At 43.1% G+C, this 13,060-nt stretch overlaps 1 protein-coding gene across 1 annotated transcript in view; it reads left to right on the forward strand.

The window, feature by feature from the left end:
- Positions 1-13,060, forward strand: part of FAM149A (family with sequence similarity 149 member A) — a 142,349-nt gene that overhangs the window by 124,180 nt on the left and 5,109 nt on the right. The window contains exons 7-12 of the mRNA XM_082244056.1: positions 1,284-1,471; positions 5,482-5,639; positions 9,864-9,958; positions 10,503-10,727; positions 11,815-11,935; positions 12,122-12,250. Of these exons, the coding sequence (XP_082100182.1) occupies positions 1,284-1,471; positions 5,482-5,639; positions 9,864-9,958; positions 10,503-10,727; positions 11,815-11,935; positions 12,122-12,250 (916 nt within the window). The remainder of the gene's footprint in view (positions 1-1,283; positions 1,472-5,481; positions 5,640-9,863; positions 9,959-10,502; positions 10,728-11,814; positions 11,936-12,121; positions 12,251-13,060) is intronic.

Below are 13,060 nucleotides of genomic sequence, written 5' to 3' on the forward strand. Positions count from 1 at the left end.
AAGAGTTCTTTTTTCTGTTCTTAACCACTTTACCACCGGAGGATTTTGCTGTCTTCCGTCCAGGCCACTTTTTGCGATTCGGCACTGTGCGAATTTAACTGACAATTGCGCGGTCGTGCGACGCCATACCCAAACGAAATTTATGTCCTTTTTTTCCCACAAACAGAGCTTTCTTTTGGTGGTATTTGATCACCTGTGCGATTTTTACTTTTTGCGCTATAAACAAAAAAACAGCGTTTATTTTGAAAAAATAACAATATTTTTAACATTTTTTTATATGAAATTCCCCCCCAAAAAAATGTAAAAATCTAATTTTTTTAAAATTTTTGGCCAATTTGTTTTCTGCTACCTATGTTTGGTAAAAAAAATCGCAATAAGCGTATTTTGATTGGTTTGCGCAAAAGTTATTGCGTTTAATAACTAAGGGAAAGATTTCTGTCATTTTTGGTGGGTTTTTTTTTAACGCGTAATGGCGGTGATCTGCGATTTTTTTTGCGGGACTGCGACATTGCGGCGGACAGATCGGACCCTTGACTGACATTTTTGACACTTTTGGGGGTACCAGTGACATTACTGCAGTAATCAGTGCTATATATATATGCACTGTTACTGTAAAAATGACACTGGCAGGGAAGGGGTTAATTTTATTGGAGAGGGAGGGGTTAATGTATGCATGGTGCTTACTGACGTGTGGGGGGGGAGGTGACTGAGTGACAGAAGGACAGATCGGATGTCCAGCTGAACACTCCGATCTGTCAGTCCCTGTCACTATGGAGATCCGCCCGCTCTGTTTACACAGGCGGGCGGATCTCCTCACTCGATTCCCCGGCGATCGCCGCTGCTCCTCCCCTGGCCCGACTCCCGCTGTGACTGAACACAGCGGGAGTGAGCCTCCGGCGGCGCGTGAGCGCCGCCCACAAGGGGCAGAGTCCAGCGACGTAGGTCTACGTCGCTGGACGGGATCGTGCCACATTGCCGCAGTAGCAGCAATGTGAGCAGGGCGGAAGTGGTTAAAAGGACATGATATGTATTACATTTTGTATGTGGAAAATTTTCAATAAAAAAATATAAAAAAAAAAAAAAAAAAAGAAGATGCTTGCAGGAAAGCTCACATGACAAGGTTAGAAAATAAAGTTGAAAATTCACAATACTGGATGCATTTTCTTAGCTCATAGTGTAAATCTACGCTCACAGTACATTCAATTTGTTGTGAAGTTATGTAACTGTTTTGTCATTTTTTTTATTTTATTTTGGTGATAAAATTTTAATTTCTTTATTTTTAGTGATGATGAGAGTCTAGATCAAAAAAAATCTCACGTACACCAGAAGAGGTCCAGGCGCGGCATTCCTCCTATCTCCCCTAATGATTGCATCAAAGACAGCGTAGCTGGAGAAGCTTTTGATGATGTCTGGAGAAAGGTTATGGAATCCTTGAAAGAGCTCATTATTAAATCATGGGAATTCAGCACAGGTAATGAAAATGGTGATATAGGTCACGATATTCCTTAAAGTGACATTCAAGTATTTGCATAATCTTAGCAAGCAGTAAATTCTTCTTTGGTAAAAGTAGTAAATGCTTGTTATTCCAACTGCCTCCTTATTGCGTTACTTCCACACAGGCTGTCCCCACTTCAGTCTGTTAGGAATGCTACTGTCAGACTCATGGACATTACCAACCACTAAGTGTCATCACCTTACTCTTCCAGTCCTCCTCTGGCTTCCAGTTTTCCAACAAACAAAATTCAAAGTACTAACAACAACATACAGAACCATTCACAACTCTGCCTCAAGCTACATCACCAACATCATCTCAAAATATTATACAAACTGACCTCTCTGCACCTCACAAGCCTCCTGCTCTGTAGCCCCCTTGTTTCCTCCTCCCATGTCTGCATCCAGTATGTCTTCAAAGCCTCTCCCATCCTCTGGAACTCCCTACCCCAATCTGTCTGGCTGTCTCCTACTCTGTCCACCTTTAGGGAATCCCTGAAAACTCATTTAATCAGGGAAGTCTACCCTGTCTCTGCCTGACAACTGAACCTCATCAGGGAAGTCTACCCTGTCTCTGCCTGACAACTGAACCTCATCAGGGAAGTCTACCCTGTCTCTGCCTGACAACTGAACCTCATCAGGGAAGTCTACCCTGTCTCTGCCTGACAACTGAACCTCATCAGGGAAGTCTACCCTGTCTCTGCCTGACAACTGAACCTCATCAGGGAAGTCTACTCTGTCTCTGCCTGACAACTGAACCTCATCAGGAAAGTCTATCCTGTCTCTGCCTGACAACTGAACCTCATCAGGGAAGTCTACCCAGTCTCTGGCTGACAACTGAACCTCATCAGGGAAGTCTACCCTGTCTCTGCCTGACAACTGAACCTCATCAGGGAGGTGTACCCTGTCTCTGCCTGACAACTGAACCTCATCAGGGAAGTCTACCCTGTCTCTGCCTGACAACTGAACCTCATCAGGGAAGTCTACCCTGTCTCTGCCTGACAACTGAACCTCATCAGGGAAGTCTACCCTGTCTCTGCCTGACAACTGAACCTCATCAGGGAAGTCCACCCTGTCTTTGCCTGACAACTGAACCTCATCAGGGAAGTCCACCCTGTCTTTGCCTGACAACTGACCCTAATCAGGATGGTCTACCCTGTCTTTGCCTGACAACTGAACCTCATCAGGGAGGTCTACCCTGTCTTTGCCTGACAACTGAACCTCATCAGGGAAGTCCACCCTGTCTTTGCCTGACAACTGAACCTCATCAGAGAAGTCTACCCTGTCTTTGCCTGACAACTGAACCTCATCAGGGAAGTCTACCCTGTCTTTGCCTGACAACTGAACCTCATCAGGGAGGTGTACCCTGTCTCTGCCTGACAACTGAACCTCATCAGGGAAGTCTACCCTGTCTCTGCCTGACAACTGAACCTCATCAGGGAAGTCTACCCTGTCTTTGCCTGACAACTGAACCTCATCAGGGAGGTGTACCCTGTCTCTGCCTGACAACTGAACCTCATCAGGGAAGTCTACCCTGTCTCTGCCTGACAACTGAACCTCATCAGGGAAGTCTACCCTGTCTCTGCCTGACAACTGAACCTCATCAGGGAAGTCTACCCTGTCTCTGCCTGACAACTGAACCTCATCAGAGAAGTCCACCCTGTCTTTGCCTGACAACTGAACCTCATCAGAGAAGTCTACCCTGTCTTTGCCTGACAACTGAACCTCATCAGGAAAGTCTACCCTGTCTTTGCCTGACAACTGAACCTCATCAGGGAAGTCCACCCTGTCTTTGCCTGACAACTGAACCTCATCAGGGAGGTGTACCCTGTCTTTGCCTGACAACTGAACCTCATCAGGGAAGTCTACCCTGTCTCTGCCTGACAACAACTTTTCTTTCTTTGTCAACTCATCCCCACACAGTTGCCACATAGTTTTGTACCGCTTGCCTCTCCCTAATAGATTGTAAGTTTTCACAAGCGGGCCCCTCCTAAACCTATTGTCTTGAATTGTATTGTCACTGTACTGTCTCCTTTTTATATTGTAAAGCCCTGTGCAACTTGTTGGCACTATATAAATTCTGTATACCACTAATAAAATAATAAACTTTTAACCACTTCAGCCCCAGAAGATTTTTCCCCCTTCCTGACCAGGCCCCATTTTGCGATTCGGCACTGCGTTATTTTAAGGGACAATTGCGCAGTCGTGTGACGCTGTACCCAAACAAAATTGACGTCCTTTTTTTTCCCACAAATAGAGCTTTCTTTTGGTGGTATTTGATTACCTGTGTGATTTTTATTTTTTGCGCTATAAACAAAAAATGAGCGACAATTTTGAAAAAAAAATATTTTTCACATTCTTTTATATGACATTCTCAAAAAAAAAATTCAAAATTCAAAATTTTCTAACATTTTAGGCCAATTTGTTTTTTGCTACATATTTTTGGTAAAAAAAAATCGCAATACGTGTATTTTGATTGGTTTGCGCAAAAGTTATTGCGTCTACTAACTACGGGAAATATTTATGTAATTTTTATTGGTTTTTTTTTTTTTTACTAGCAATGGTGGCGATCTGCGATTTTTTGCAGGACTGTGACATTGTGGCGGACAGATCGGACCCCTAACTTACATTTTTGACACTTTTGGGGGTACCAGTGACATTACTACAGTAATCAGTGCTATAAATATGCACTGTTACTATAATAATGCCATTGGCAGGGAAGGGGTTAATACTGTCGGTGATCAAGAGGTTAAATGTGAGCCTAGGGGAGTGATTCTAACTGTGGGGGGGGGGGGGGGTTGGGCTTGTGAAATGATCACAGAGACATGCGATCCTATATAGCAGGATCACATCGTCTCTGTGATCATGCCAGGGAGAAGGACGGACGGCTGTGTTTACAACAGCCGACCGTCCTTCTCTCTCAGCGGGGAACGATCGCGGGTGTCAGGCGGCAATCGGAGCCGTCTGACACACACACCTGGCTTCCCCGCTGACGAGCGGGGGCGGGAGCGCCCCGCCGATGGCGCGTGCTCGCCCCCTAGACTCCCCAGAGGGAGCAGATTTGCCTGTAGGAGCCAGCCTGCCGCAGTACATCTGTGGCGGGCGGTCGGGAAGAAGTTAAACAAGGCATCATTGACCTCTGTAGCTGCAAACACTGTGTAGTAGTTCATCCTTAAATTAGCAGCAAAAGCATTGAAGTCAATTCCAGCAGTGTTAGCTCACCCTGCTCCCTCCTACAGCTGGGATTGGCAGCCTTTCTACCTTTGTAAACACAGAGAATGTGCCCAGAGAGGGTGCATCAGGGTAACAAGACTCCTGAGAAACCGAGTAGAACGACTTCTGTTCTTTTGCTATGAACTTTAAATGAATCCACTGTGACTGCATGAATAGATTATTAGTACTATACAGGATTTATATAGTGCCAACAGTTTGCGCAGCACTTTACAATGCAACATCATGGCAGCCAGTACAGTTAAAATAAAGAATTTACTAAATTACTGCTTGCCTAAAATTGCCAACAATTCAAACCTGACATATGAAGAGAATTCATGAATAGAGGAGGCCAGTGAAAGCCTCATGTCAAAGTGAGCGGTCAATTTAGACACACAGGCAGCTGCACTTAAAGGTTAAATACTAATGGACAAACGATATGTGTGGTCAGTTCAGGTGACATGATTTTTGTGAGAGCCCACAGAAACTTTTCTGGGTAATCCGACTGCTGCTGTTTCTGAGAATTTAACTTAGCACTGGTAATGTCCAGATGCGCCATTCCTTTTAGAATCCGCAAAGACAAAAACCGCTACACTGAGTTGAATCTTTGTATCAGTGGAAGGTTGATACACATGAGGGATCTTGTCTGCATGTCTAGCCTCTCTCTTAGGTCTATGGCACCATGTTGTGACACTCTGACGTACCCATGTTGACATAATGATACTAGCAATGAAAGCAAATGACAACTCTTACTAGTTGATAATCATGTTTTCTTTGCAGATGAACTAAAACAACAATCAGAAAATATTCCAAATGCAGCTAATAAGTATCTTCAGCTCCCAATTCCACGGATAACATCAGCAACAACCGGAGTTCCCCCATCCCGAGGTTCAGAGGCAAGGAGTATGTCCTTTGGCACTTATGTCTTTACACCACAGGTAAGAACAATAACAGTCCCTCTGTCCTTTCGATATTGACAGCTAAAATGACTTTGTATCAGAAATGTACAGGTTTTTTTTGGTATTTGTAAATTCCTCTTCCAATGCACACAATGCTGGGCAGGTACAAATGCCTCAGTCTAGGTACTGTGCGTTATTATCATGATGGCATAACTATAGCCGGGCCATGGTGATGGCAAGGGGACCCTTAAAAGGGATGTATTGCCAAAGCTTGTTTGGTTATACTTTTCCTGTGGGTTACAGGAGTGCTGACCCCCCAGAGCCAGTCCAGACTCTGCAAGGAGCCCAACAAGGATCTACCCAGATGTCTGATCAGCCTCTTGGCGCGCTGCTGAAAGTCTGAGCCAGCTACTCCAGCCAACTCCCCAGTCTGCTCCAGTGAGCACTGCAGGGGCAGAGAAGAAAGCAGTGACTGACAGTTACGTTAACGGACAATTGCGCGGTCTTGCGACGCTGTACCCAAATTAAGTTTATGTCCTTTGTCCTTTTCCCCACAAATAGAGCTTTCTTTTGGTGGTATTTGATCACCTGTGCGATTTTTTAATTTTTGAAAAAAAGAGCGACAATTTTGAAAAAAAAAACAATATTTTTTACATTCTGATATATAACATTCCCAAAAAAAATTTATAAATCAAAATTTTTTAACATTTTAGGCCAATTTGTTTTCTGCTACATATTTTTGGTAAAAAAAAATCACAATAACCGTATTTTGATTGGTTTGCGCAAAAGTTATCGCGTTTAATAACTACGGGAAAGATTTGTCATTTTTATTTTTTATAGATCTGCGATTTTTTTTTTTTTTTGCGGGACTGCGACATTGCGGCAGACAGATCGGACCCCTAACTGACATTTTTGACACTTTTGGGGGTACCAGTGACATTACTACAGTAATCAGTGTTATAAATATTCACTGATACTGTAATAATGACACTGGCAGGAAAGGGGTTAACTTTATTGGTGATCAAGGGGTTAAATGTATGCCTGGTGCTTACTGACGTGTGTGGTGGGAGGGGGTTGTGTGACACAGGCACAGATCGCAGGTTCAGCTATGCTGAATCCTGTAATCTGTCCCTGTCTGTCACATAGAAGATCCGCCCGCTTTTGATTTCCTCATTCGATCCCCGACGATCGGGGAAGAGCGGCGGTGATCACCGCCTCTCCTCCCCTGGCCCGACTCCCGCTGTGTCTGAATACAGCGGGAGCGAGCATCCGGCGGCGCGCGCGCGCTGCCGAGAGAGGGGAGAGTCTGGTGACGCAGGTCTACGTTGGCAGACGATAACGAGCCACTTTGCCGCAGTACCAGCTCAGTGAGCGGTCGGCAAGTGGTTAAGGCAGTGTGGTTCATTTACCAAATGATAATCATTTACTGTATGATCACATATTGATCTTGCGTGAACAAGTAAATCATATGTGTACACAATTTACTATGCACCAGCAATGTAAGAAATGCAAATGCATAACAAAACTGCATCAAATGTGCAAGACTATCATTAACTACCTCCCACCCGGGCCATTGTAGATATACGGCCGGGCGGGAGTCTCGTCCTTCTGAATGGACTTTCCGGAACGTCCTTCAGAAGGAGAGAGATCGCGCCGCCGCGGGCACGCGCAGCGGCGCGATCTCGATGTGCCTGTGTCCCTCGGACACAGAGCAACATCATTCGGCAGGAGGGCCCTGTAATTGGCCCTCCTGATCACATGACGGCTGTGTCCAATCACAGCTGTCATGTAATGTAAATAGAGCCGTTGTAACGGCTTCGATCTCTTCTCCTCCTGACAGATCCTGTCAGTGAGGAGAAGAGAAGAGGATCGGTGCTGCTGCTGGGGTGATCAGTGAGTATTTCTAATTACTCACTGATCACAGGGGGGGTCTGTGCTGGTAATCAGATGATTGATTACCAGTGCAGCCTTGGGGGGGGGAGGGGTGCCACTAAGCCACCAGGGATGCCCACCCATGACCACCAGGGATGCCCACCATGGCCACCAGGGATGGCAAGCAGGGCTAAGAGAGCCCCCCAGTGCCCTCCCTATCAGTGTTGCCCACCAATGCCATCTATCAGTGCTGCCCACCAGTGCCGTTATTGCCATCTATCAGTGCCGCCCACCAGTGCCCATTACTGCCCACCAGTGCCGCCTATCAGTGCCCATCAGTGCCCCCCATCAGTGCCGATCATTGCCGCCCAACAGTGCGACCTATCAGTGCCCATCAGTGCCGCCAATCAGTGCCCATCAGTGCTGCCTATCAGTGCCCATCAGCGCTACCTATCAGTGCCCACCAATGCTGCATATCAGTGCTATCTATCAGTGCCACATATCAGTGCCCATCAGTGCTGCATATCAGTGCTACCTATCAGTGCCCATCAGTGCTGCATATCAGTGCCACCCCATCAGTGCCACCCCATCAGTGTCTCCTCATCAGTGCCTGTCAGTGCGGCATCATCAGTGCTCATCAGTGCAGGAACAAACGTATCTATTCACAAAATTTTATAACCTAAACAAAAAAACTTTTTTTTTTTTTTCAAACTTTTCAAGCACCAAAAAAGAAAAAACCTGGCGGTGATCAAATACCACCAAAAGAAAGCTCTATTTGTGGGGAAAAAATGACACAAATTTGGTGTAGGTACAGTATTGCATGACCGCGCAATTGTCATTCAAATTGCAACAGTGCTAAAAGCTGAAAATTGGTCTGGGAAGGAAGGGGGTTTAAGTGCCCAGTATTGAGGTAGTTAAAGATGAAAAAAAAGTTTTCTTTGTGAGCAAGTTTAGAAGTTTAAAAACCAGTCAGCATAGAATATTTTATATGCTGGTGCTTTGAATATAGATCCAAATATATATATATATACCCAAATACTTGCTGTCTTAATCGGACAGCATTACCCAGAGAGTTTATTTGGCATACTTTTTATTTGCTTCATGCAAATTGTTTTAACCTGGTCATTTATAATTTTTTATTTCAATACATTTTTCAGAAAAGTGTATCTATGTGTGCGCTTTTTCTGCTGTACTTTATGGGAACAGACAGTCGTGCAGCAAACTAGGACTGCATTTTAGGTATAGAACGTCAGTACAATCAGGTAGATATGTTCGGGGATCTCAGTCACTATGCTCATGCACATGTGGACCTACAGTCTTGGCATATACGGTGGATTTATCTTTGCTATTTCTAATTTGATTTAGTAAATCAGACCTACTATCTCTAAAGTCCCTTATATCAATATGTCTGTAAGATGCTTCAAAATAACAAATTTACCAGCCTACATACTTAACCTTAGTTGAACATCAAAAGGTTAATAAATAACCTTTGCCAATCCCTCCATTGGCTGCCACTCAACCAACGAATTAAATTCTTTAAAGTTACTATTTACTATTAAAGTTACTAACCATAACTTACAAAGCCATCCATAACTTTGCGCCTAGCTACATCACTAACCTGGTCTCAAAATACCAACCAACTCATTCTCTTCGTTCTTCTCAAGACCTCCTGCTCTCTAGCTTCCTTGTAACCTCTTCCCATCCCAACCTCTTCCTGGAATGCTCTACCCCATTCTGTCCGACTATCTCCGACTTTGTCTACTTTCAGACGATCCCTGAAAACACATCTTTTCAGAGAAACCTATCTGGCAACCACCTAACAACTGTACTTTTATCTTCTCCATCAGCCCATTCCCCTCAGTTATTACCTCTTGTATCTCTTCACCCTCCCTCTTAGATTGTAAGCTCTAATGAGCAGGGCCCTCTGATTCCTACTGTATTAAAGTATATTGTATTTGTTCTTTTTACCATCAAGTTGTAAAGCTCTGCGTAAACTGTCGGTGCTATATAAATCCTAAATAATAATATATGATTTACATCACTTTGTTTGTGATCACCTGGGTGAATAAGACTCAGACCTGAGAGCAGCACAGGGCCGACATGTGCTTGCCACCTGCTAAGTTTGGTGGCGGGATGCACACGGGAATCGGACTAATGCTTGGCTTGGCTGGGTCACTGGGCAGGTGGGCCCCTCTCCCTCAGGCAACTGGGGCCCCCGGGCAACTGCCCAGAGTTCCCATTCGGTTAGATGGCCCTGTCTATCTATCTATCCATCTATCTATCTTAAAACATTTACAGTACACATTACATTTTTAGAAATAAGAAAATTATAAGGCTGATCTCCCAACCAACCTGGTTTAACTTTTCACTGTTCTTTTATTTTTTTTGCAGACCAGTCGTAACTTAAGTGGTGACCTGAATGGAGTAATGACAATACAAGCTAAACCATTACAACACAGACATTCGGGTCTCTCTGAGAAGACACAGTAAGCATATAATTCTTTATACAAGTATATTGTGAACCTGGCCTATGTGTTTTATTATTTACGTGTCACAGCACACACATGGGAAAAAATTTAGATAGAATGCTATTGTGTCAATAATAAAATGCATCGCAGGTGCAGCCTATCTTCATGTTAACTTGTGCTATACAGTGAACATATCATTGAACACTTATGTATCGTAGGACCATGCAGTTTATAGGGATACAGGTCTCAGACCAGAGTTGACTTCCTAAATCCTTTTAAACGAATGTAGGGAGAAACTTTACCTGATTGATAGATGCCCCACGCATTTTATGTGGTAGCACTTAGCAGCTGGCAGTAAATGATTTGCTTTTTGTTTGATTTGGAAAAGCTCTGAATAGGACCTTTAAGAAAGGCAGTCCAGGGTATAAGTACTGTAACTTTTTTTACAGCCTTTTTTGAACTCTTAGATTTTTGCCTTACATTACATAGTTTAAATAATATTTATTACATTTAATGATCACACTAATCATACTAATGCAGTGTGTTTTTATTTTGTTCAAAGTGAACAAGAAGACAAATCTTTAAACATTTTTCCAAGAGGACTGAGCTCTGCACGGAACCGGTTAGGAAAGTTGAATGACAGCCACGTTCTTTCTTCCTCTCGCCTTCTGCACACCCCATCTAGGAAAACACCGACACATCGAAGACTGCCTGCTCTCACTTTAGAGCCCATCCCATCTAAAACTCCTAATGTTTACAGTGATGAAGTACTCAGGGGTACAAAACTGTGAGTACAATTCAGCAAACAATCAACAGCCATATTTTTCTTCCCTACATTATTTTGTATCAGGTCGGGTCGTAATTGTAGTGCTAATAATGTAAGGGTGATACACAAATAGTTTAATCACATTCATATGGCTGCAATTCTATGCTCATCACACAGGAAACACATTAAACATATTCTTGGTTTACATTGTGAAAATCAAAGTGCAGAGTCATAGCTGTAGCCATAGCATTCCATGCAGCTTCTATGAGGTCAGATTAAGACCAAACAAGGCACTGGGCAGGCGAATAGCTTTGTGTTAGGCCATCTGGGAGGTAGGAATTTCCACCCCAGGATGATCACCTGTATGCAGTAGCCAAGCAAGTTATGAAGCATTACAAGGGTTACGAGGAGTCATTTCACAAGAGAACCTTATATACAAAAATGGATGGAAATGTGATCTAGTAGAACCACGTTCTTCAGAATTAGTATGTGTTTCCTGTGAGAGGACACAGGATTCTGTACTCATTGGATTTAATTAGTTTTAGCTATACACCAGGGGTCTTCAAACTATGGCCCTCCGGTTGTAAAGAACTATAATTCCCATCATGCCTAGTCATGTCTGGGAATGTCAGTTTTCCAGTGTCTTATGGGATATGTAGTTCCCCAACAGCTGGAGGGCTGTAGTTTGAGGATCCCTGCTATACACAGTGAGATTGGGGGAGTGCTAAGCCACTTCCATATTTTAGGTCCTGCCTATGATAATCAAGTTAGGGAGGACAGATTTTTTGTAGGTTTTTCTCAATATGGAATTTGGAATATGTGTGAAAGGGCTGTTTCCACGCTGTATGGTTAACTTTATACCCTAACAGACATAATTCTCTCAACCCCATGTAGTCCCCATTATATTTTATTAGACTAAGCTCTTCCAACTGCTGTATCTTTCCTTATACCCGAACAGATTGTAAGCTCTTCCACTGTCGGTATCCTCCCTTAATGCGGTTGTTATCCTAAAAAAAAAATTGATCCTGTTCCTTACTGAAATTGGCACATCAAGGAATTTTAGTAATAGATGCTGTTTTTAAACAAAGTTTTTTTTTTTTTTTTTCAGATACACAGGACTGGAAAGACTATCATCACCATCCATCCAAACCAGTAGGAATAAGTTACCACCAATTAACTCTGATACAGTGGAGCAACATCTGTCTGTACCCGGTTCTCGTCATTCAGCTGTAAGATAGCATACCTATCTGTTTATTTAATAAAAAGTGGAACTAGCTAATGTAAAGAAAGCAAAACTGTTACTAATAAGAAATAGAAAAGAGCTGGTCATTTAAGCAGTATTCTTATCCTGATTCTGTAAGTAATTTAGTAAAGATCATGTTCTGTTCCCTAAAATTCTCTTTTCTATCCAACAGAACAGGGGAAAGTATCCTCATAGCCGCATATCTAGTGCTGTGCCTGATACTACAGGAAGGCGCCCCCTACGGGAGAGAACTGTCATTGTGGAACAATTTTCAAGACCCAATACAACTCACACTTTCAGGGTTTGTCAAATTGTATTTTGTGTCTTAAGCTTTCTGTTTATTGTAAACAAATATGATGTTTCTTTTGTATATTATTACATGGTTAGCCTAAAGATGAAATCCAGGCAGATAGCTAAACACAGCATAGAAATACATATGTAGAAGTTATTTTACCTGCGAAAAAGTTTGTAGTTCTCTCCATCCTGTTTTGAAAAATATGCATTCTACGAGACAGCAATGTTAGTGACCTGACTTTTCACTATCGCAGTTAAGCAACATAGGTGACCTTCATGCCCCCAGCTTGTTATTGGACGCTGAAGGAACAGTAGCAGCATATTGATGGGTCATCCTTCTGTCTCCTCTGTACCCCTGTCAGCTTACTGCAATGAATAAGCACTTTGTGTGAAACGCGTCTGCTGAGTAGTGTGTTGACCTGTTTGTCGGGTGTTGGACCTATGATATTGAAATAAATTATTTGTTTTCCTTATCGCTGGAAGTGCCGCCTTTCTCTTTTTTGCTACATAGCTTGGACTGCATTACAACTCATTGGCCTAGTGCTCTCCTTCTCGCTTCAAATCTGAGAGCAGCTGTATAACAGATTAAAAGAGACTGATATGAAATGAGAATCAAGCATTTAAACTGGTTTCATTTAAAAATACATTATTATTTTTGATAAAGATAAAACTGCATTAACCGCTTTAGCTCCGGAAGGTTTACCCCCCTTCATGACCAGGCCATTTTTTGTGATACGGCACTGTGTTACTTTACCTGACAATTGCCCGGGGGGTGCGACTCTGTACCCAAATAAAAATATGTTGTGTTTTTCCCACA

Source organism: Pelophylax lessonae (genome assembly GCF_965119305.1).
Source record: "Pelophylax lessonae genome assembly, chromosome: 1".
In the NCBI taxonomy this organism is placed as follows: domain Eukaryota; kingdom Metazoa; phylum Chordata; class Amphibia; order Anura; family Ranidae; genus Pelophylax; species Pelophylax lessonae.